At 40.2% G+C, this 25,538-nt stretch overlaps 1 protein-coding gene across 2 annotated transcripts in view; it reads left to right on the top strand.

Annotated features, from left to right (window-relative positions):
- LOC113544624 (cell adhesion molecule DSCAML1) overlaps nt 1-24,276 on the top strand; it is a 97,447-nt gene extending 73,171 nt beyond the window's left edge. Inside the window, exons 18-33 of one of the 2 annotated variants that reach the window (XM_026943531.3) lie at nt 1,619-1,765; nt 2,034-2,189; nt 8,491-8,630; nt 10,443-10,596; nt 11,997-12,114; nt 12,436-12,599; nt 12,703-12,801; nt 13,761-13,949; nt 14,078-14,365; nt 14,719-14,874; nt 15,028-15,058; nt 15,205-15,323; nt 15,420-15,572; nt 15,690-15,884; nt 17,797-18,108; nt 18,415-24,276. In XM_026943531.3, coding sequence (XP_026799332.1) covers nt 1,619-1,765; nt 2,034-2,189; nt 8,491-8,630; nt 10,443-10,596; nt 11,997-12,114; nt 12,436-12,599; nt 12,703-12,801; nt 13,761-13,949; nt 14,078-14,365; nt 14,719-14,874; nt 15,028-15,058; nt 15,205-15,323; nt 15,420-15,572; nt 15,690-15,884; nt 17,797-18,108; nt 18,415-18,947 — 2,954 coding nt within the window. In that variant the 3' untranslated portion in view covers nt 18,948-24,276. Of the gene's footprint in view, nt 1-1,618; nt 1,766-2,033; nt 2,190-8,490; nt 8,631-10,442; nt 10,597-11,996; nt 12,115-12,435; nt 12,600-12,702; nt 12,802-13,760; nt 13,950-14,077; nt 14,366-14,718; nt 14,875-15,027; nt 15,059-15,201; nt 15,324-15,419; nt 15,573-15,689; nt 15,885-17,796; nt 18,109-18,414 lie in introns of both variants that reach the window. The other variant, XM_026943530.3, reaches the window with a different exon arrangement.
- The last annotated feature ends 1,262 nt before the right edge of the window (nt 24,277-25,538 follow it).

Here is a 25,538-nt window from a genome sequence, read left to right as displayed (position 1 = left end):
CTTGGTAGGGGTCCAGGCACTCCGAATTTTCTTCTTCTTCTTTTTCTTCTTCTTCTTCTTCTTCTTCTTCTTCTCTGCTAAAACAAATTGTCCAAACCATAATGAAATAGCATTATACTAAAATGACATGAAACCTGGTCAGGAGGCAGTACTCCCTCCCACTACTCAAGCTAACAAGATGAGTAAAGGCCCAGGACACCTGCATCTCCACCCACATAGATTTTATGCTAATTTGCATAATATGCAAAACATACTTTTGGGAACGTCCTATAACCAGACAGGTTGAGTTGAAATTTGGTTTATTGCATCTTTTGCACTAATCTGAAAACAGACATCTAATGAGAAGTGAACCTTGAAAAGTATGCTCATCTGTATGTCTTGAATGTTGTAGCTTGGCAAAAACCAGCTATGGGAGCACTATCTGCGAAGTCTAATTTGATTCAAGCCTAATTGGAAATCAGGATGATCAGCTTTCACTGCAATAAATATGACTATTTCATTCTGTTTTGCATCTATGGGCTCAGAAGCTCAGAAGGTTGAATTTGGCTGTTGCTTTTTGGAAGTCCAAGTGGGTTGGGTGACTTTTGTAAGTAGATATATTCTTCTGAATTACATAGGCATTTTGAGTATTGGTTATTGATTACATCTGCAATTTCTCATGAATGCTGTGGTGCTTGGGCCACAACAATCACTGCTTGCACCTATATTTTCTATATCTTGTCTTATGTTACATATATATGTCTTCCTTTCTGTCCCTCTGTCACAAGGCTTTATTCTCAAAGAGGACAGATTATGAAAGCTGTCAGTGAGAGAGAACTGAGGACTGTGTATTAAACTGAAAATGAGAGAGTGCTGGACTTGTGAATTGTGAGTGCAATCCTCTAAATGGTGGCAGCAGTCCTCAGGGGTCAAGCCCAGTCAGGCCCCAAAGCCTCTTCAAACAAATGCTGTGGTTTCTCTTCACCCTTCTCCTCTTTCACTCTCTTTCCTTTCTCTTGCACCCTCTCTTCCTGCGCCAGCTGCAGCTGCTCCTGCATAGAGGCGAGCCAGCTTCATCCCTCCTCCTTTCATCCTGTCCTTCACGGTCATGCGTTCTCTTCCAGCTAAAGGCACACAGACATGCACTGTCTTACCTCAAAAGCACCGTTGTTTATTCAAGAGCACCATTTGGCACCTCATCATGGGTACACTTGCCATGTATCCGGGCAAAAGCAAAAGTGTTAGTGAACATTACAAGAGAAGAATTCAGATGAACATTCCATGGGTCTTTCATTTGAGGAATTTAGTGATGATTTTTAATACCGTAACTTGCATTTTAGTATAATGCTCTTTCAGAAAATGCTGAAAAATGTGACATAATTTATCATACTACTCCCTGAATCAGTTATCACAACAAAGATTAAACATTTTTTAACAATTATGTAAAGACTTTTTAACAGATGTTTGCTTCTGATTGGATTTATAGTGTGTCTATATAAGATTTATTTATTTTGTGTCTCATCCTTTCTTTCATAGATTTTCAGGGTGTTACACATGATTTCAGCATAGCACACAAGCTAAAGTTCTAAAGCAGGTTCCTTGATGTTATAAGTGTTTTGATTTTCTCTTTTACTCCCAGTGCCCAGCCAGCCTCCTCAGAATGTTCGGGCCATCACAGTGACATCAGATGAGGCAGTGATTACATGGTCAGAGCCTCCGCGGATGACCCTAAATGGGGTCCTGAAAGGTTATCGTGTGGTGTTCTGGTCCCTCTTCCCTGATGGAGGTGAGTTCTATTCATGTCAGATACTGGGGCTGAACCAGTCTAATTATACAGTACAATACAACTATTACTACAACTAATGTTTTCTTATTCCTCGAAATGTCACCTGTTTCTTACTGTATTCGATGCATTTTTTTTGTTGTGCAGTTGTTTTTTTCATTTGTTTTCTTTGATTAGGACTTGCATTTTAGAACCATTGATTTGTCCTAGGTGGCTTTGTCTTAGTGTACTGTATAAAAGATGTGTAAATCACACCTCCCTCCTCTTTCAGAATGGGGTGAGATGCAGAACATTACTACAGTACGTGAGCAAGTGGAGTTGAAAGGCTTAGAAAAGTTCACAAACTACAGTGTCCAGGTGTTGGCCTACACACAGGCAGGGGACGGTGTCCGCAGCAATGTTCTCTACATACAGACGCGAGAGGACTGTGAGTAAACACACACAGACAATACAAAGAACTACACACACTCATATATTTGTAACGGAGGGCTCACAGAGGCAAAGTAAAGATCATTTGCAACGGTTTATTAAGAGGCAAATCAAGGTCAAGACAGGTCGTTATCAAAAAATGCTCTGATAGAACAAATCCAAAACGTGATCAAAAACATGGTAGAGAACAAGGCAGGGTCAAAATACCAGATATCAGAATATGTAACTGTGGCAGCGGGGACTTGGTCAAGCATCAGCTGTGGAGGCAAGTCGAACCAGCAGGTAAGGCGTGATGATTCTAACCTGTGTCTTGTTGCCGCCAGTCTACTTATTTGCGCCTCTTTGTGCTTTCAGTGATTCCCATAACTGGCTAGAGAGAAAGGGAGAGAGTGACATAGCTGGTGGAGATTACGAGACACGCACACACACATACCCACACCGAGTAGCATGAACTTGACAGAGCGGAACTCTTTTCTGTTGAATTGTCCTGTTTTCTGGTGTTGAGTTTTTGAAAGTGCACTGAAAATTGTGGGTTGAATAATCACTAGCCCCAAGCTCGGCTTAAATTCTGCCTGCCTCCTGAGTCTTCCTCCACACCCTAACACACCGAAACCCGGGATCGGGGAAGACTCAGATGCTACCATGCCATCCCGCTCAGCGAGATCATCAAGTCCCTCGCCATGCTCAACCAAACCAAACACCAAGCTCAACCTGCACAAGAACAGCAGCTGTACTTCGAAGCCCTTGCACAGGAGCAGTCCGAGAGCCAGTGAGCATTCCAGAAGCTGCTGCAACCCACCACAACTCCAGCTGTGTCCCCTGCCCTTGTGCGACATGTGACGCTCACCAACACGTCATCCACAGATGATCCAGAGGCCTTCCTGGAGCTCTTTGAGTGGGCAGCAGCTGCATGTGAATGGCCGTATGACAAATGGGCTCTGCAACTTCTCCATTTGCTATCAGGGAGATGCCCAGCTTGCTGCCCAGCAGCTGCCACAGACACAGCTGGAGTATTCAAACATCAAAAGGGCAGTCATGCAGCACATGGGCAAGACACTTGAGGAGCACCACTGATGCTTCCGGTCACTGCAGCTCCCTGAGGTCGGCCACCTCTTCACCTATGCACATCAGCTGTGGGACTCCTGTAGCAAGTGGTTGATGGCAGAGGAGCAGGATGCACAACAGATTATTGAACTGTTGGTACTGGAGCAAGTCACTGTCCACCTCTTGACAGGAATGGTGGAGCAGGTCCAGTGCCACCAGCCCACTTCCCTGGATGAAGCCGTGCAGCTGGTGGAGGATCACTTGGGGGCAGTTCATGGTCCAGACATCCCTGGTCTTTCTTACTCTCTTTCTTCTCTCCCCTTCTCTCCCTTTTCTTCTCTCCGGAACTGAGGTGCCGGGGCCCAAAAACTGACACCCTGGACCCGATTCCCACCTTGCTTCTCCCCTGCCTCTGTAACGTCTCCCTATGCTCTGTCCTTGGTTTGAGTGTCCTGCATCACTCGATATAACCTATCCTTAAGTCATATAAAACATGAGAATTTTCATCAGGCCCAAGAATGACAGTCCTGAATGTATGACAGGGGTACTTGACAAAGTAATTTGCACCAGGAGATAAGGTACTTATTTTACTACCCATACTGAGCTCTGTATTACTCACAAAGTGGCAAGGACCCTTTGAGGTCACACAGTGAGTTCGGGGAAGGTGAACAGAGGGAGGCGATTCACTTAAAATATTCCACCTCAATCTCATGAAACCATGGAGAGGGGTGGTTCCTGTGGCTGTCTTGACAGTGGTTCCCAAGAGGGAGGAGCTGGGACCAGAGGTAAGTCTAAAAAGTGCAGCCCAATTTACACCAGTCCCCTTTGGAGACTACCTATCACTGTCCCAGAGAGCACAGGTTACAAGGGGAATTCTACCTGGTTACACGGTCCTCATAGAGCAGTACCACTTTGAGACTCCTCCAGGTGTGGTTGTACGCAGCCGCCCATACTGGCTGCGTGAACACAAAAAAATGGGGTTCGGGATGAAGATTATGCTCAACTTGAGAGTAATCAAGGAGTCCCACAGTGATTGGAGCAGCCTGGTGGTCTTGGTGCCCAAGAGCCTAACCCTAACCCAATTTGATGCATATCCAGTGCCTCACAGTGCTTCAACACTAGACTTAACCAATGGATATTGGTAGATTCCATTGGCTCCAATGTCTTGAGAAAAAACAGCCTTCTCCACTCCATTTGGGTTACACCAATTTGTCACCTTTCCGTTTGGGTTGTTTGGAGCCCCAGCGACATTTCAACGTCTCATGGACAGAATTCTCTGCCGCACAGTGCATATGCCCCTGCATATTTAGATGACATTATCATTTATAATAATGATTGGTAGCGGCATTTACAACATCTGAGGGCTGTTCTGTGATCTTTGAGATGGGTGGGATTCACAGCAAACTCAAAGAAATGTGCAGTTGGACGAGTGGAAGTATGGTATCTGGGCTTCCACTTGGGCCAACAAAGATTGCAGCCTGCCCAAGACCAAAGACCAAAAAGAGACTGAGGCAGTTCTTGGGGCTGGCTGTTATCGGAGGTTTGTACCTAATTTTTCTGACACAAGCCAGCTGACTGACCTTACTAAAAAGGGAGCCCCAGATCTGGTCCAGTGGATGGTTTTGTGTGGGGGCTCACTGTTGCATTCTCCTGATTTTCTCTCCCTTTTGCTCTGCAGACTGATGTGTCAGACAGACCGCTGGGGGCCATTGTGTTCCGGGGGGGGGGGGGGGGGGCGGGGGGGGGGCATGAAACAAGACATGGAATGTTGGGCTATTTTGTATTGTGGTGGTACATCTAACTTGTTTGATACAAGACTTGATTGTTTGATGATTTTGTTTGATGATTTTTAATGGATTTTAATGGACCAATGAAACAAGGTCTTAACTTTCATGAAGGTAGTTTGAGGCAGAGGTCTCAGGTTGACAGCCATACTGTCTGAGCAGATTGCATAGGTTGGTGTGGGCAACAATGGCGGTCAGCTTGTCTCTTGCTGCTTGATGGCCTTTCATAGTTGGACACATGCTGCTTCCCGTGTCTGTTCGCTCCATCTGATCCATTCATTTGACGGTTCTCCAGACCATAGAAAGAGAGGGGAATGGTATCCCAGTAGACACTGGAAGGGAGTGAGACAAGTAGTTGAGTGGATCAGGGAGTTATCCCCCTCCCTGAATACTTCTTTGAATAATAGTTCTGCTGTTTCTAGAGCTTTGGTTCACTTGGTCAAGGGACTGAGGCAGATGCCTTGGAAAAAGGATCGATGAGGGTGAGGTGTGGCCCTGTGACCTGGGGAGGTCAGTGATGAAGTCTAGTGCTATGTGGGATCAAAGGCATTGCAAGATAGGGAGTGGTTCTAGGAGACCTGTGGGCAGTTATCGTGATGTTCGGGCTCGTGCACATGCAGGTTTTGATGTATTATACGCTATCTTGCTTCAAGGTTCTCCACCAGGACTTATTTTCCATTGACTTATGCATTCTTGGGGTTCCTTGATATCCAGAGCTGAAGGAGGTGTGTCACCATAGCAAAATCAGCAGGAGATTGTTTACATTGTTTCAATGAGAGAAGCCTTTGTCCAGTGCCTTTTCCCATTTCTGGATGGTCAAACACAGAGAATGGCTCATTGTATGAGAAAGCCCTTGCATTTATCAGGAGAACCATCATGTTTCTTGGTTAAGACAAGAGGAAAGTCCTGTGGGTTTGTGGAAGTGACCACATGTCATGTGAGTAGCTTGCTGTTTCCCCTACAGATTGAGAGACTCTCCTCCATGGCAGTGGATATTTGCTGGAGCTGCTGTTCCTGGTTGCCAAGCAGCTGACCCTGGGAAGTGACAGCAGTCTGGAGATCATGCACCTCTGCTAGATCCATGTTGCTAGGTGAAGCCTTCTGTTACACAGGGCTCACAGAGGCAGATTAAGAATCCATTTGCAAACGTTTATTAACAGGCAGATCAAGGTCAAAACAGTCCATGTTGTTACCAAATAGCACTATCATTGAAAAACAAATCCAAAACGTGATCAAAGATGTGGTGAGAGAACAAGATAGGGTCAAAATACCAGATATCAGAATACATAACAAGGTCCAAAGGGCTAGGCAAAGGCAAAAATTTGGCAAGGCAAGGTCATACACCAAAGATCAATCAAGAAATAAAATGATCCATAACTCACAAAAATGACTGGCATGTCTGTATGTAGTGGAGAAAGACAGGCAAGGGAAGTCTTTCCACAAAGTACTCGTTAGCTGTAGGTAAGTGTGGAGTGGTCTAGAGGATGACTGAAGCTGTCACAGTAACAAATCCAGTGTATTTAAGATCAAATGTGACATTACCACTTCTGAGAATTAAAATGCCAAAGGGTGGAGGCTTGAAATGTTTGAGTACAAGGGTCTAACCCCACCCTAACTCACTGCCCAGCACAAGAAGGATTAATTCTTTATGGATTAGAAGGCATTACGTTTGTGCTTACACTGGTGGGCATGAGATTAGTGCCCTATCTTTTGCTCGCCTCCTCCCTGGGGACATGTGGGGGCTGGAGGAAAGGTTTGGGAAATGAGAGACATGGGAGAAATGGAGGACTGAATAAGAGTAAGCATTTTGCTCTTGAGATTTTACTATGTCTGCTAAAGAGAAAGAAAAAGAAGAAAGAGAAAGAAATCTGTGTTTTGTGTACATGCTTAATGAGAGATGTGTCAAATTTTTTTGTATTTCTTCTCTTTCTTCTCTGGCTTTCGTGCTTTTGAAAGTCTGTGTGTGGTTTGTGGTGTTTGTGTGTGTGTGTGTGTTTGTGTGTGTGCATGTTAAGCAAAATAACTAAATGATAATTTATAATTAAATTATTATTATTTATCAAATATTTATATTTCTTACATTTTTTGTACATTTTACCCTGCACAGTATTAGATTCTTCTAGATAGGAATCTCAGTGGACTACAAACAAGACATATTTTACATGGTAAAATTATTATTATTATATTATAATATTTATATTATTAGTATTATTGATTATATGTTTTTTTTAAAATAGATAAAGTTTAACAATTTGGAGGGACCACTGTCATAAATTAATAGGCCTGTCATTGGATACAATTTTTATACCTGACTGAATATGAATCAAGGATGGAGAGCACAAAGTACACAGTGGGAGATGGAGCTGATAATCCTTGGTTGCACTACAAAGGCATGTTCATGCTGCCACATCTGCCTCCAGCTTTAATGTAGTGAAATGCAGTACGGTGGAACAGTACAGTGGCTGTTCTTTGTAAGCCAGACTAAAGCCTTTCAGGAATAAAACTCTGCCAGTCTATATCTCAAAAATATTGATAATTTCGTAAACCCTCCTAAACCTACACACCCCCAAAACATGCCCAAAAACATGCACTTATATACCCATACAACACTATGCTGTCCTTCTGTCTGTAAAGGGAGTTCTCAGGGATTTTTCATAGGTACACAGTATAAAGGTTCGCTCTGTGTTGAAGCCTGCCTATTAGGACTGCACAATATGCACAACATTACTGTGATTATATTGGTTTCCATTGCAATTATATATAATGTGTTTTACAATATATTAAAACATTCATTTAGTCAAAGCAGCCATAGAAGAATTTTCTTTAAGCTTTCAGATTGGTCAGAATGCACACACAACCAATATATTTTTTGGTCAAATTGATCAATTGTGTATTGTGATGTTCTGTGGTATCAGTATTTCAAGTATTGTGGTAGCAATTAACCAACAATGTACTGAGCAGTCCTATTGCATACCTTTCTACCCATATATACAAATGAAGTTGACACTGAAGGATGGTTTACTACTACACACACTACATGCTAAACTGAACATATGTTACCCTTCTAACATCTGTCAATCTGCCTCTCTGTCTCTTTTGCTCTTTTTTTGTCTTAACTGACTCATTTGAGCCTCTTAATATTAAAGGCTAAGTCCAGCAAAGCTACAAACAGTTCTGCTCACTTTGTACTTGAACTGCAAAAACACATACACTTAAAAAAAAGGTTAAATCTATAACCCTAAAGGGTTATTTTTCTTGTCCCTGTGGGGAAACATTTATAGACATTTATTAAACATTTCATGAAGAACCATACAACAGAATGTTTCCCTTTCAGTGAGGGTTCGAAATAGAACTCTCTAGGATGTGAAAAACTATCCAAAGATCAATCAATGAACCCATCAAAAAGTGTCATATAAAGCTTATGTGATGCTTATTTTTGCAAAAAAAAAAATTTTTATCTTGCTCTCTTAGACCCTGGCCCTCCAGCAGGCATCAAAGCTGTCCCCTCCTCTGCCAGCAGTGTTGTGGTATCATGGCTCCCTCCGAACAAGCCAAATGGCATCATCAGGAAATACACCATTTACTGCTCCAGCCCCGGCTCAGCCCAACCAGTAAGAAACAAAGGGTGTGAAGATGTGACAACTGGATAGTTTATTTTGACAGATCAATTTCAGATGTGTATATATTTATACATTGTTTTTTTTTTTATGTGTGTTGGGTTGGGTGTGTGTGTTGTGGTGTATTGAGATTGTGTGGATGTTTAAAGCACCTCTGTCGTTCAGTATCATCTGTATCAATCTGTATCAATCTGTATTCTTAATGTGTCTGCACTGATGTGTGTGTGTGTGTGTGTGTGTGTGTGTGTGTGTGTAAGAGACAGTGGTGCAATATCAGCAGGATATGTGTGCCTCATACTGCAGTGTGTGCATGCCAGCTCACTCTCCCCTTCTCATTTGCATATCTGTGTCTCATCACGTTGCCTAGACAACCTCATCTGTTCATCAGTGAGGGCAGGAAACAAGCTAACACACACAAACACAACACATGCACCCACGCATGCACACACACATACACACTCCCCTGAGGTTCTATCACATTTATAACCACCTCATCTGCACGCTATCATGCCCACAGACACACACATGCACAAGCATTATTTGTGTATTCTTACACCAAATTAATGTACCTGTGCAGGCTTACTGACACACTTTTTCCTCATTCACAAATCGCTCTCTCCCTTTCTCTCTCTCTATCTTTCTATGTCTCTCTCTCTCCTTCCCTCTCTCTCTTTCCCTCTCTCTCTCTCTCTCTCTCTCTCTCTCTCTCTCTCTCTCTCTCTCTGTCTCCCTCCCTCCCTGGTTTCTTGCAGAGCAAGGGGTGATTACTATGTAAATGAGTGTGAGAGGAGAAAGGGAGGGAGGGAGGGTCAGACACACCGTGCAGGGAGTACTTTTGTTCCTCTTTTCATTATCTCCCACTATCGCTCCCTGGATCACCCCTATCTACATGCCAGAGGAATATTTCAATATCCGTTACACCACTCCGCCTCCCTCACTCCGAACCTCCCTTTACTTGCTTTTTTCGCTATGAAGGCAGAAAAAAATAGAAATAGAAAGATATGAACTAGTCCAAGAGGTGATAAAGAGAGACTAAAGAAATGTATTTACCCCAAAATAATTAAGCCTTCAGAAGAGTTATGAATATGTAAAGTATACACACAAGAAAATAGAACAATGTAGTAGGACGAGTAATGTGCTGCATGAGTATGTCAGTGTGTCAGTGTTATGGCTAGGGGTTGTTGTGAGTGTGGATGGCAGGGAAAGCTTAGGGGAGGTCTGTGGGGAAAGGAAACTGTAGGTGTGTGTATGGGTGTCCGAAGACTGTAAACAATAAGCACAAATTTGGACAGAAGACATATGGCCCTCTTAAATATGCTGCAATTACCAAAGGAGCTTGTAGCGAAGTTTTACATCTCTTGTGTGAGTGTGTATATTTGTCTGTAGGTGGGCAATGTGGACAGTGAATATGTATGTATACCTCTGGAATTCATGCATTTCTGTCCATACAAATCATGTCTCGATTGCCTGTTTTTTTTTTGTGTGTATGCATGTGTGTGTGTGTGTGTGTGTGTGTGTGTGTGTGAAAGAAAATGAACATATCAAATGTCATTGTAAGAATCACATAGATTGTGTGGAAGGTGAAGAATCTAGTCTGTAAAAAAATCTTCCATTCATTTATATGGTTCTGAAATAGGACACAAAACCTTAATAATGTACGTTGTCATCCGAGATATTTTGATCAGCATACATGGTCTTTCACACTCTTGGCATCATCAAGAATAAGCACAAGCTTCTTTCAATCATTGCAGTGATTTTTTTCTGTCTTTTCTCTAGGGATTTAATATTTTGTTTTGTTGCTCTCAGGCTCCCAGTGAATATGAGGCAAACCCAGAAGTGCTGTTTTACCGCATCACCCACCTGAATCAAGGACAGCAGTACCTTATCTGGGCAGCAGCTGTTACCACTGCCGGTCGGGGAAACATCAGCGAGAAGGTCACTGTGGAACCTGCTTTAAAGGGTACATAATGAGAAATTTAAGTTGCGTAAGAACTAATATTATGATTAATTGACAAATTAATTGATTTAATTTCACTCGTCCAATGTTTGTAAAGAAAGTCTGTTCACACACAACAGTCTTTGGAGTTTACTCAGAATGGTGCAGTAAAGAAAAAACATCCAGTGAGTGGGAGTTCTGCAGACAGAAATGTCTTGTTGATGAGAGAGGACAACGGAGAATAGGTAGACTGGTTTGATCTGACAGAAAGGCTACAGTAACTCACAACCACTCTGTACAACTGCGGTATGCAGGAAAGCATCTCAGAATGCACATCATGTCGAACCTTGAGGCGGATGAGCTACAACAGCAGAAGACCACATCGGGTTCCACTTCTGTCAGCCAGGAACAGAAAGCTGAGGCTACAGTGGACACAAGGCTCACCAACACTGGACAGTTGAAGACTGGAGAAACATAGCCTGATCTGATGAATCTGGATTTCTGCTGAGGCACTCAGTTGGTAGGGGCAGAATTTGGCACCAACAGCATGAATCCATGGACCCAACCTGTCTTGTGTGAACAGTCCAGTCTGGTGGAGGTGGTGTGATGGTGTGAGGAATGTTTTCTTGGCACACTTTGAGGTGTTAATATCAATCAATCATGGCTTGAATGCCATTGCCACAGGAATTGCGTGATGCATTCATCTCAACATGGACCAAAACCACAAAGGAATGTTTCCAACATCTTGTGGAATCCATGTCATGAAAAGTTGAGGCTGCTTAAGAGCAAAGGGAGGCACTACCCAGTATTAGTATAGTGTTCCTTATAAACTGCTCGGTGAGCGTATGTTTGTTTGTTTGTTTGTACAGTGTATTCAGATTCTCTTGTTATCTTTGAACAGATTGTTGGCTGGAAAAGAAAGCTTTGTCCAGAGTCATTACTGTGTATGTTTGTGGGTTTGTGTGTGTCACATATCATTTCTGTGTTTTTACATAAAATGCATCTTGGGAACTATCTGACTGACTGAATTTTTTATAATACTTTCATGTGTTCTCAGGGACCTTAAATTTGTCAATTGATAATATTTTTTTTCTGAATATTTTTTTCTGTAGAAGGACTGTCCTTCTACACTGGGTTGCCAGTTTATTAATTACTGGATTGGTATATCCAATAAACTAGCAACATGATGTATATATGTATATGAGTTTACACTGAGTTGCCAGTTTATATGGTACTACTGGTCTTAGTAGAAAAATGTCTCTCAAAGTTCTTTGGATAATTAAGCGTTCTTAGCTTCCTACATGAGTTCAAATTCTCTCTATTCTTCTATCAGATAGAAATTCTCTGTTGTAGGGACAAACTGAAGAATCCTTCATGGTTCTAGATTTAAACTTCTAATCTACCTCTCTATCTCTCCCACTTAGCTCCTGCTAAGATACTATCTTTTGGAGGTACAGTTACCACTCCATGGATGAAGGAGGTACGGCTGCCATGTAGTTCAGTTGGGGAGCCAACTCCCACAATTAAATGGACCAAAGACAGGTGAGTTACAGTTTTAGGTCTAGGTTTTCATTAGCAATGTCTGCATTCATTTCAAAAACTCTGTCCATATTACAATATAAAACAACTTTAAAAAGCAGCAATCACTCTGGATATTGCATATTTTTATTTTTTAACTAAATACCAGCCATATCCCTCACATTTCCCTATACTACTGTTCGTCTTATAATAGTAAGCAAATGGTCTTTTGTATAGTAATGGTGTGAAAACTACGAGACCTCTCAACAAGACATCACTAGTGGTGTGTATATATTTATATATATGTATATATATAAAATATAATTTTCACTTTGACCCCCACAGTGAGAACACTGCTATTCCCGTCTCTCAGGATGGCCAGCGGAACATTCTGGCAAACGGGACACTGTTGTTGCGCTCGGTAAAAGCAGAGGATTCTGGGTACTACACCTGCACAGCCACCAACACACTAGGATTCGATACCATAATTGTGAACCTACTAGTGCAAGGTAAGATGCACTCTATATATATATATATATATATATATATATTGCAGGTTGATGATTATTAAAGACTATAATGTTTGACTATGTTTATGTGCGGGTTTGCCAGTCCCTCCAGATCAGCCTCGTTTAACAGTCTCCACCACCTCAACCTCCTCTATTACTCTGGCCTGGATCCCTGGAGACAATGGAGGAAGCTCCATCAGAGGTACAACTCCCTTTTTTTACTGTTGTTTACGCAATCAAATGTTTTTTTCTTCTTCATTTTTACTCTTCTTTCTTGATCACCACTCTCGCACAACCTCTCCCTTGCCTCTTTCAGTCTCATCCTCTCAGTGTGCCATATTTGGGCCACTTGGCTTCCTTTGTCCAACTGTCACTGTTCACTGAGTCTATTTACATGTTTATATACTGCTTTCCCCACTTTCTTTTGTCTAAGCATGTGAGCATGTGTGTATTCCCCACCTTTTCTATTCATTCTGTCAGGTTTCTGTAGCTTAGGATGCTTATGCTTTTATGTGCTTGTGTTCACTTAATAAGGACCTTTCTTTCCGATCAACCATGCTTTACACTTCTTTGCATCTCCCTTGTATATGCATTCCTCTTTGGAATTGGAATAATCTCAGTTCTGGTTTGTCTGCTTGCAGCCTAGTTACTAATAAAAATACCTCTGTTGATATCTCATAAAAAGTGTTTATATAGATGACTTATCTACAATGGGTGTGTGTGTGTGTGTGTGTGTGTGTAAGAAGGGATGTGTGTCTGGGTCTACAAAATTGTCATATCACATGTAAACACCAAAACCAGATTAATGACTGTTGTGTCCCGACAGCAGCTTTTTTCTCTCTTCCTCGAGTTTTTCAGATTGAAACTCATGATCTTTGAAATATCTGCACCCTCTAGTGGTGAGAAGGCAACTCTGCCACAACAAGCTTCATACAAAGCTAAGAGTGAGGAAAACTCATTCCAGGGTGCCAGGTGCTAGCTAATACTCCCTGGCCCATTTTCCTTGATTTTAGCTTTTCATGATCATCATCATTTTAAATATATAAAAGTTGTGTATGTAAGTGTACTAGTCATAGTCATTAGTTGTAAACTCACCTTTATGAGTTTACCTTTATGTTTGTGTGTGTTTGAGATGACTTTTATGTTTGGTTGTGTTTGCAGGCTTTGTGCTGCAGTACTCTGTGGATAATACGGAAGAGTGGAGAGATGTGTTCATTAGCTCCACTGAGCGCTCTTTCAAGTTGGATAACCTCCGCTGTGGCACCTGGTATAAGGTCAAGCTAGCTGCCAAGAACAGCGTGGGAGCTGGTAGGATAAGTGAAATCATTGAGGCGAAGACTCATGGCAGAGGTAAGAAAGCACAATTTTTTAGACTGAAGAGTCTGTATAAGTTTTCTTCTCATATAGACAGTTCCGCACATTCCTTATTAAGCAACACAAAACCTTGAGATCCAAATCCTTCCCTGTACCCCCTACAGAGCCCCAGTTCAACAAGGACCAGCCCCTGTTCACCCACATCAACTCCACCCATGCTCGGCTTAATCTGCAGGGCTGGAGCAGTGGTGGCTGCCCCATCAATGCTGTGCTGCTTGACTTCCGGCCCAAAGGCAGCTATGCCTGGCAAAGCATACGCACCAATGGCACAACCGATGTCTTCCTGGCTGAGCTGCGTGAAGCCACCTGGTATGAGCTGAAGATGAAGGCCTGCAACAGTGCTGGCTGTGGCAACCAGACCTCCCAGTTTGCTACACTAGACTACGATGGCAGTGAGTTGGCCAATCAGAATCATTTTTTACAATTATGTGATACTGATTCTGATATTGCATGGGCTGGAGCATGATTATTTGAGAGTAGTCTGAAATTGCGCACGTTACTGCTTTTTAGGTGTGAATAAGTGTGTGTGCATGGTCCCCTGTGATGTATTGGCATCTCATCCAGGGTGTAGTCCCAACCCACCTCTGGTGTTCAAGCCTTCTTTTAACAGCTTTGAAAGAAGGCTAGATTTATCAGAAAATAACACTGACATAACATAAACGCTGCAGTCTTAAATCTCAACACATTCTTTATTAAGAACCAGATCTTCAAGATAATTTAATTTTTTTTTGTTGTTTTTGCAAAGGTACCATTCCCCCAATCAAGTCTGCACGTGGGGAAGGCGATGATGTAAAAAAGCTGTTCTCCATTGGCTGTCCTGTCATTCTAGTTACATTGGGCATGGCCCTCCTCTTCATCATTCGAAAGAAACGCAAAGAGAAGAGGCTGAAGAGACTTCGGGGTGAGGAAGAGTTTGATGAAGGGAGTGAAGTATAGATATATGGAAGTAGTTGAGAACAGCAGATAGAGGAACATTTAGGATTAAATAAGAAATGTATTTAATATCCAGAATAAATATCTGAAATATAATCTGTTTTTCTATGTGCTTCTTCAGATGCTAAGAGTTTGGCTGAAATGTTGATCAGGTAAGAATCAGTGCTCCAGCATGATCATAATCTGGCCAAACGCAGGATTAACACTTATTTGTCTTTGTGTGTATTTATTTATTTAATTGTGTGTGTATGTGTGTGTGTGTGTGTGTGTGTGTATGTACATTTAACACCTGGAGCAGTAAGAACAATCGCAGTTTTGACACCCCAGTAAAGGGCCCACCCCAGGGGCCACGGCTGCACATAGATATACCACGTGTACAACTGCTTATTGAAGATAAGGAGGGCATCAAGCAGATTGGTCTGTCATTTCATTGTTTAATCTATGTGTGTATATTACAGCCATGTCTATTATTTTGGTTGAATTATTTGAGTATCTTCTATCATGTGTATTTAGGTGAAGACAAAGCCACCATTCCGGTGACAGACACAGAGTTCAGCCAATCAGTAAACCCCCAGAGCTTCTGCACAGGCGTGTCTGTGCATCATCCTGCCCTCATTCAGAACACTGGCCCCTTAATTGACATGTCTGATATTAGACCAGGAACCAGTAAGTTCCTTGTTTTACTCAAGATATTGTTGATGCAATAACATAGTTATTCAAAATGGGCTTTATTTCAAATATACACATTTTCACCATTTTCCCATATTCTCGTTCTATTCCCAGATCCAGTGTCAAGGAAGAGTGTTAAGTCAGCTCACAGTACAAGGAACCGTTACTCAAGCCAGTGGACCCTGACAAAGTGCCAGGCATCCACACCTGCCCGCACCCTTACCTCTGACTGGCGTACTGTCGGCTCCCAGCATGGTATCACTGTAACAGAGAGTGACAGTTATAGTGCCAGTCTGTCCCAGGACACAGGTAAACAAACATTTACATACTGTGAATGTAGCCACAGTAAAAAAGAATGGTTCTAACAACTCAAGCGTAAACTGTGTGATCTAAAATGAAGATAAGATAAATGTACTTCTGTTACAGTACATTAATCTATTTCTTCAATTTACGTAAATCACAAAAAAAGCGTACCATACAACTTCCCATAGCATGTTACTATTAGGGTATTCAGTGCTACAAATATGTCACATCTTAGCTTTCAAACTTGAAAGAACAATGCTGTCAAAAAGGAATAACTATTTTCAGAACATTTTACTAAGATACATGCACTTACAGCTTAAGAACATATGCTTAGCGATAAACTCTTGCCAAGCATAAAGTACATACAAGGGGTAGGTGGACACAGAAAAAGTCACATACTAGGAGAATAGACAAGGAAATTATTAGAGATTATTACTAGAAGAAGCAGCCTTTATTATTTGTCACATATACATTACAGCACAGTGAAATCCTTCTCTTTGCATATCCCAGCTTGTTAGGAAGCTGGGGTCAGAGCGCAGGGTCAGCCATGATACAGCTCCCCTGGAGCAGAGAGGGTTAAGGGCCTTGCTCAAGGGCCCAACAGTGGCAGCTTCGCAGTGCTGGGGCTTAAACCCCTGACCTTCTGATCAGTGACCCAGCACCTTAACCACTGAGCCACCACTGCTCCATACTAAAACTATTCTTCTAAGAAAAATCACATTACCTTTAAAGATACAGCCTTGAGTCAATTATAAAGTTATGAAAATTCATTATTTCATCCTGGACACGGGGAGGGCAGGGAGGAAGCATCATCACAGGACACCATGCACACACAAATTCCCATAATTATTTACATCTAGGGGCAATTTATTGTTATCAAGCCACTTACCGGTATGTCTTTGGGAGGTGGGATTAAAACAGAGAGGCCGGAAGAATGCCATGAGGGCTCTGGGAGAATATGGTGAATTCTGCACAGGCAGTAATCTGCAAATATATGGAAATATCAAATCTAAATAAAATAATTGTTTTAATGTTTAATTAACTAAATTAAATATTTTATAATATAGTACCTATAAGGATTTTAAAAATATATTTTATAATTGATATATATTATTATAATCTTTAAAAGTACTCAATGATGCCACAGGCATCTGTGGCCAGGAACCTAGGGAGCAAAATTGGCTATGCTCTCAGGGTGAGAGGGATAGCATCCTCTTCCCTGTCAATCCAAACCATAGGTGTCTGTCAGCTCGTGTATGTGGAAGATAGCTCTTTCATCATGTGTTACACTGACACTGTGTTACACTGTGATGCAGCATAAGCAGCAGTTTGAAAAGATGTGGTTGACTGACCTCGCTTGTGTCAGAGGAAGCATGTGTTAGCCTTCACCCTTCCTGGTGGGTAGTTGTCATGTGACAGGGCAGAACTGGCTGGTGGGTGGTAATCGACATGTTACCAAACCAGGGAGAAAATAGGTGGGGTTGGGGGATTGATGTACTTATTTAAATTTTGTTAGATACTTAAAAGCAAGTACTTTTTGTGTTTTATAAAATGAAACTACATTTGAGCTGTAAGTGTTGTTCACAGTAATGTAATTATAAAAGAATTAGTGAATTTATTTTTACTAGGGTTTTTTTAGGCTTGTGTCTAATGATTTTGGTATACAGTTTTCTTTATGCTTTATGTTGGTAGTTATATGCTTACATTACTTTATTAGTCTTGTGTCTCCAGTGCAAAACTGAAGAAACTAAATTTCAATACCAAGCTGACTGACTAGTCATTTTTAATATTTGTATATTTTAAATTTTAACCTCTAAGTTAGAATCAAATTGGATTCTATTTATTCACCTCCAGCATCTTTAAAATAGCTGTTAATCATTTTGTGTCTTCCCCCTGGCAACTCTGCCATATGTCTCAGACAAGGGCCGTAACAGCATGGTTTCGACAGAGAGTGCTTCCTCTACATATGAGGAACTGGCTCGCGCTTACGAGCACGCCAAGCTGGAAGAGCACCTGCAGCACGCTAAGTTTGAGATTACAGAGTGCTTCATTTCAGACAGTTCTTCGGACCAGATGACCACAGGTACCAATGAAAATGCTGACAGCATGACATCAATGAGCACGCCATCCGAGCCAGGCATCTGCCGCTTCACAGCATCTCCACCAAAACCGCAGGACTATGACCGTGGCAAGAATGTAGCGGTGCCAATTCCACACCGTGCCAACAAGAGTGAGTTCCTACCAGAGTTGTGCTAGTGCATCTTTCTTTGCATGTTCTATGTAAACATGACTAATAGTGAATAAAAGCTAAGCAGGGATATAAAGTGTAGGTTTGTTCAATTAGCGTTCATGGGAAACTGGAGCTTTAAACTGTTGTGTTTTTATGTGAAATATTCATTCAAGAGGTTTTGTGAATCCACATACATTTGGATTTACAGAACAAGAAAAGGTTTCCACTGCAATGAGAGAGTTCTTTAAAGGTATGCTATTCAGATAATGATTTTTACTTTTGACTTTGTTTTCTCTCTTTGCCCAGGTGAGTACTGTAATCTCCCCCTTTATATGAAGACAGAGCCATTCTTCCGCAAACAAGCTGAGCTACATGACCCATGCCCAGTGGTGCCGCCACGTGAAGCTTCTATTCGAAGTTTGGCGGCTCGTGCCTACCACACACAGGGCCGCCACATGACATTAGACCCATCCAAACAGCAGGCCCTGACGCTCAGCCACGGTGGCTTAAGTAGCCTAACCAGCTCAGGAGCATCAGGGCCAGCCTCCAGCACCACCACAGGTGGCTCCAGCATCAGCTCGGGCACATCCACATTGCCCCAGAGGACTCTTACCATGCCCAGCTCCTCCTCCACCTCCTCAGCCGGCCAAAGCACTGGAGCTGCTGGAGCTGCAGCTGGTGCTGTGGCCAGTTCTGGCTCCACAGGGGGAGGTGGCGTGAGCAGCAGCTCCAAGGTTGGTGGTTCAAGAGACTCTCTGCTGGAGAGCAGCTCATCTGGATTGGGCAGACTGCAGAAGCAGAGTGCTGGGGCGTATTCAAAGTCCTACACACTGGTGTAGGCACTGTTCTCCCTCCTCCACACACATAAAAACATATATAATTGCATACATTGAGATACATTTGGTGTCTGCCTGGCACAAGGTGGTGAATGAACTGTGCACTGACTGGACTTATCCACCACAGGGGTCTCTTTCGTACTGTCCCTCTTGTTCTTTCTTTCTCTCCCTTGCTCCCATTTCCACCCTAACCTATTTTTCTCTATTTGTTCTTTCCCCCCTCTTTTTCACATAATATATTCGTCCTTTGGCCATCTGTCTTCAATTTTACTATGCCAAACCTATATTTTTTTCTCTTTTCTCCTTTTTGTTCACTTTGATTTATTTTTCCACTGAAGACACCTTGGACCTTATGCACAAATTACATTTGATGTGCACTTGTTAATTTGACTACCTGAGAGTAGGAAAATTCAACAGTTTTAAAATATATATTGTTTCACACTAATATGTCTAGATGTTTTTAAGGAGATAAATATGTTTCTTTTTTATGTCTCTTGCAAACGAATAAGCATATTGCGATGCATTGCCTCGGAAGTGCTTATGCATAAAAGAAAAGCAGGCTTGGTGTCTTTTTTCCCTTCCTAGTCAGGCTGGTCTGGACAAGTCCGTGATCGTGGCGTATGCTGATAAAGTTAAGTATTTGGATTTTTTTCATACAGCTGATAAACACAGTACAAAGTGTTAATGACTATTTTAAAAACAAAACTGAAAAAGAAAAACTGGAGCCATTTCACGGAGGATGGATTTTTTTTCCCATTGTTTATTTATTTATTTATTTATTTATTTTAAATTTCTAGACTTTTCTCAGGCCTTCGCATGTGGGTCTGTCTGAGTGTGCATGTGTGTTTATATATGTAAGTATATATGTACACATGTTATAGGCACACATCATCAGAAGGCCCAAACATTTGGGTTGGATCTTTGGGGACAGAAGAAAAAACAAATAGGGGTGTAAAGCTTTTCCCTGTATTCTGCTCTGCTTCAATATTGAGTTATAGCACTTACTGTCAAGCGATAGAAAATGGACAACTAATAAATTAAAAAGAGTGAGTTCAAGAGGTGGACAGACCTACCATGCAGCAAATTAATTAACACTTGCAGTGCTCATTTGTGTCCAGAGTTAATACTATAGGTGTTTTTTTCTGTGCCACCTGTTCCCCCAATGCTCTATATCCCTTAACTATGACTATGTAAGGATGGCTTCTGTTCTGATGTCTGTTTTCTGTGCTTGATTCAACCCCCATGTAAACATCTCACAGCTTGTTATGGATGGACAGAGCATAGGTGTGTCAAGAATTGAAGTATGAGGGATCAGAAATAGAGAGAATGGCAAGTGGATGTAATGGCGAGATATCTGCTGATGCCAATTAGCTTTTCTGCAGTTAGTACTTGTTTGTTCCGCCACTAGAGGGCAGTATTGGCGCATGTCTATAGTGATAGAGACACTAGCTTTTGTTAGTGTAGGGATGAATGCAGTGAAAAGTGGAGGCAAACTGCAAGGAAAGAAGCGATAATGCTTCTCTTTCTCATGTCCTTTAAACACCAAACCTTGTAGAAGACAAGTTTCACACTGCACAAAATTAAACAAACCAAAATGTAAAAAACAAAAAACAGCAACAAAAAAAAAAAAAAAACATTGGCTGATGGGCATGTGGAACAGAAAACGTACTGGTAAATCTCTTTCATTCACTGATCCAAAATACAGCAATGGAATTGCCAAGTGCATGCAAAAAAAACCACAAAAATCACCTGAGAATGGAGAACATGGTACAAGTGCTAAATAAATGATTAGAGAATTATATAAATAACTAGTTTTAAAACATTTTGTGAATCACATCCAGCATTTAATTTCTTTATCTATCTATCTATCTATCTTTTCTTCTTCTTTTTTTTTTTTTTTTTTTTTTTTTTTTTTTACATTGGATCAATTATCTAGAACTCATAGCATTTTTGCAGCTCTACAGCTCTGTCCTTTGGCTCAGTTTGCACCTCACAGCTCAGTTTAGCAGCTCACATCTACAAAAAGTGTTGCCCGCGAACCAAAATACACGGCATGTCCAGTTCACTTCCTGCAGTTGGGTCAGTTCAGGGTCAAATCGCTCTCCCACTGCAGTAGAACTGCATTTGAAACCGGACTGTGAGCACCTCACGGACACGCTCTGACTTGTTGTTTTGGTTCAATTGTGTCTGCTGTGTACTCAACTGCCTAAATAGGCCACATCAAGGGGGAAAACACACCAGGGTTCATTTCAGATGGACTAAATGCTCCATATGTGAAAGTACCCTTAATTGTCCGGTCTCCCTCCCCTTTACCTACCTGAGTCCCAAAGGCAAGCCCAACTTAATGTTCAAAAATTCTATTCTAAAAAACTATTCACTGACTTCAATGGACAAAATACTACATCAGGGCTCCTGCAATATAGAAAAGAAAAAAGAAAATATATTACGATGTTTCTTCACAAAATATCTATATATATAGACATATATATAGATATAGATATATATATATAGATATATATTTCTATTTAAAGATGAAGTGAATATATAATTGATTAGAACAGAAATATGTCATATCTAATTGAATAAAGAAATAAATAAATATATATATGTATATATATAAAAAGATTTGAAGACAATCGCTCAGTGGGAGGAGCAGCAGAACAAAAGGAGAGGTTGATCACAAAAGGAGAGACAAACGGGTAACAGATGTTACACCCAACAGAAGTACATGTGTGTTAAGATAGTGAGGGGTTGAATTTGGAGTCAGTTGTGATTAGAAGCTCCAGTGCTGCTCAGAAAGTTTGCTATTCAGGAATCAGAATGAAAGGGATCAGTAATTATCTAGAATTATTTAGAATCAAAATCAAATCTACATTCCAATATGTAGTCAGATGTTTAGGTGCATTATTATAGCCACATGTCATTTATTATCACAGTGGTGTCTTAAAGGCCAGTGGTAGTATTAATAACAGACATGATTGCACACAAATTAATATACTTATAGCATGGATTAAAAACTACACCACTGAAACTAATTTGGTGAGTACTTTCACATTGTAGCCACAGGATGAAAACATCTTCAGAGCTCTATTTACACAAAAACCATTATTGCCGCCTTTCAACACTTGTTCAATGTGTAGATTATTAGAAATAACTGATATGTTAACTTATGTATTGAAAAATTCACCACGTTACTGTCATGGCACACAGCCTTTCCCTACCCACCAAAATTTTAAATAATTATCATTATTGAAAAATGTAATTCAGATAGGGGAAATAATGTAATGTTTTAAGTATGGTTAAGATTTACACTTCGATTAAGTCATCAACAGTAGTAAACTGATACCAAGCCTCAACAGATAATGCTTGCAGTACAAACTTTTACTCCCATAAAACACACACGCACACACACATTATGTGATCCACTCTGCAGCTGTTTTAATGGATATCAAGTAGGATGAAAGTATAAAACATACTTCGAAAGTATAGGCTATGGAAAATATTAGGCTGATGGAGCTGATGTAATCAGAATGCAATTTGAGACACTGACTAATGATAACTCTTAAAGAAGTGATCACTTGGATTACAATCTAACCACTGCTGTTTGAGCAATGCTGAACCCCAGGTTTGCCTAAAGGTGTTCATACTGTTTTTATACTCCATTCCCACCACAGAATAAATGTGTGGTGGGCTGGGAAAACCCAACATCAAATAATTATGAAAAAACTAAATTGCATTTTTTGGCCAGTAACATGCTTTGACATCACTGATTTAAAAAAAACATTAATATAATTTACCAAAAGTGACATGGAACTCTCTTATTTTAGGCTACTTGGTTGGATCTTGTTGGTTAGGGAGCCAGTTAACAAACACAGTAGTGAAAACAGTAGGTCTGTCTAAAGATGTCTAAAACCTCACTACTTAAGTGTGGTTCTCTCACACAATGAATGTCACCCCCTGATCAAGTTGTTGAATAGTTATGCTCCATAGCAAAATAGTCATTAGCTTAATCAGTGCTATTTATAATAAGATACTGACTGTCAAATTGTCCTGCATTTGCGCCTTCACATCACCATTAAAACAGAGAAGTGTGCTTACAGACTATGTACAGATGACAAAGGACATAGTTTTAAAATGTTTAAATAAACTAATAAAAAGATATCAATAAAAATAAATTTAACCAACATAATAGAAGTGATTGAATTCATCAGTGATTATTTCCTCACCAATGTTAGTTTGAACAGAAATTGAGTGAAGTGATGACAGTAAGGCTTGTGTTTAAAAGCTGTGAGTGACGTTTACCCTAGGTGATGAGACAGAGACAGATGTGGATGATGCTGCGACAGATGTGAATTTCATATTATAAACTTATGATTCTTTAAAATTTGGCTGTAGATAAGGTTATAATGTAGAAGTGTGTCGTGCGCCTTTCACTTGAATTTGGAATTATATCCTTAAATACAATTTTCTCCTTTTTTACTTTTGGGGTAACCAGACTTAAAATGCTAGAACTTCACTTATGGTTGAGAAATGTGCAATACCATACCAATTTCAGTTCAGGTAAGCCTTTTCACAATTTAGTTTTCACAACTATATATATATAATAGAAAATGAAAAATTTGACCATGTGAAGGGTTTTCCCAGGCTGCCACACAATTAATTAAATTCAGTTTAAAGTGTTCCTCTCAGTGTTGCACAGAAAACCACAAAGGTATGTAGGTCTCTATGTGCCCGTCTCTCTGTGGACATACAGTATTCATACTTGTTCAGACATTTCCTGCACTTTTTTAAATAATAACTGTCTATCCACTTTGGAAATACTCACAATGGACTGATATGACTTTCAGCTTTTCATTTTAATATTTATGGTCTCCTGTTTGGTTTGTCTTATTTTCCTTTATGTGATTGCTTCTGTTGAGAAATGCAGTTGTTATGCAGTGGGGCAGGCCTGTTTAGCCAGTTGAAATCAGGGATCCTGTAGTTCCCAGTAATCACAGGAAAAGCTGTGTTGATATTGGGTGGAGTCAGGAATCAATCCCCATCCACCCTGTTTGGCCAATTTCCTCAACCAATCAGATTTCCTGCTTTACCCAGGCCCCTCCTGTCAGTACAATTTCTGCAAATAATGACTCTTGTATATAAGAAAGTGTTTTGTATAAATAACTACTATTTTCGACATCTCCAGAAAAAAAAAACAGGGCACAATTGAAAAAAAAAAAAACTCTGTTTAAAGATCTAACTTTAAGTCATAGGGGATTAAAAATAATAAAATATATAAAATGTAATAAAAAAAAATTTTAAAAATAGCTTACACATTATTTTATGTTCTTAAGGGGTGTGTATATATATATATATATATATATATATATATATATATATATATATAGAGAGAGATATATATATATATATATATATATATATATATACACACACTTATATGTGTGTGTGTGTGTGTACTGTATATATACACATACACACACACACATAGACACACTGTCTTTTAACAAGGCTTTAATGGTTTTATTAATGGTTTAACTGTTTTATTAATTTAAGTAGGTTTTGTTTATTTCTTTTTTTTTAACGTTTGGCTATCTTGAAGAAAATGGTATTGCATGCTCTGAACAGTTTGCTGAATATAAAAAGATAAAGGGAAAGGAAGTAAATAATTAAAAGAAAATGTTTGGATTTTTTGTTTGTTTGTTTGTTTGTTTTTTTAACTGCAGATAGGATTCCTCAAACTTTATGGGAAAAAAATGCTTCAATTTCCAATTGCTTGTGTTTAACTGTACAGTTTTTTTTTCTATAAATCAAAACAAAACAGAAAAGTACTCCAACACCTGGGCAATAAAACTATCTTTCTATGAATTGGTTTGTGGTTTGGCCTTCTGTTAAAGTACACTGCAATCTGTATGATTCTGATTATGAATATATAAGGAATTGCTAATGCTTAGATAGTGAATTGAGTAAAGGTAGCACATGCAGAGCTCTCAGTATTCTCTAACACAGTTGTAGACCATCCAGTAAAATGAAGGAAGGTATGTGCTTTATTTATATAATTGTACAAATGATTAATAAAGTGTTTTTCCTATTCTTATAGTAACAAATAAGTATAAATAGATTCGCCAGTCGAAAGAGTACATTATCTTGCAAGAGTCTTTGGGTCACTATGGGTCTACTTATGGGTCACTATAGGAAAATGTATAGCTGCAGATAAATTCAGAGAAAGCGATGCAGGGATATGGTGAAATATTTATGTGCACAGTGATTTTAAACTTGTAACTACTACTTAAAAAGATTTTGTGAATGAGCTCTGATTGCTATTCAAGTTTGTAAGAAAGGAACAAACAGGGCAAGGCATGCTGTTACAGGAAAATAATCAATGATAGGGTGGTGTGATGCAGCCCGATGCAAATTTAACCCTGAGATTGATTACTGCCCTGAAGCATTTCCCAAAGTGTTTTATTCCTCTTATACCACAGCAATTTGCCAATGATTAAATTTATTAATTAATCTTACATTATACCTTATTTTAGCCATTCTTAGTTACATTTAATGTTGTGGAACATCCTTGAGACAAAGTTAGGGATAAATTTA

Source organism: Pangasianodon hypophthalmus, chromosome 14, assembly GCF_027358585.1.
Source record: "Pangasianodon hypophthalmus isolate fPanHyp1 chromosome 14, fPanHyp1.pri, whole genome shotgun sequence".
In the NCBI taxonomy this organism is placed as follows: domain Eukaryota; kingdom Metazoa; phylum Chordata; class Actinopteri; order Siluriformes; family Pangasiidae; genus Pangasianodon; species Pangasianodon hypophthalmus.
The sequence above is the reverse complement of the archived record's forward strand: the minus strand, read 5'-3'. Positions and strand labels throughout refer to the sequence as shown.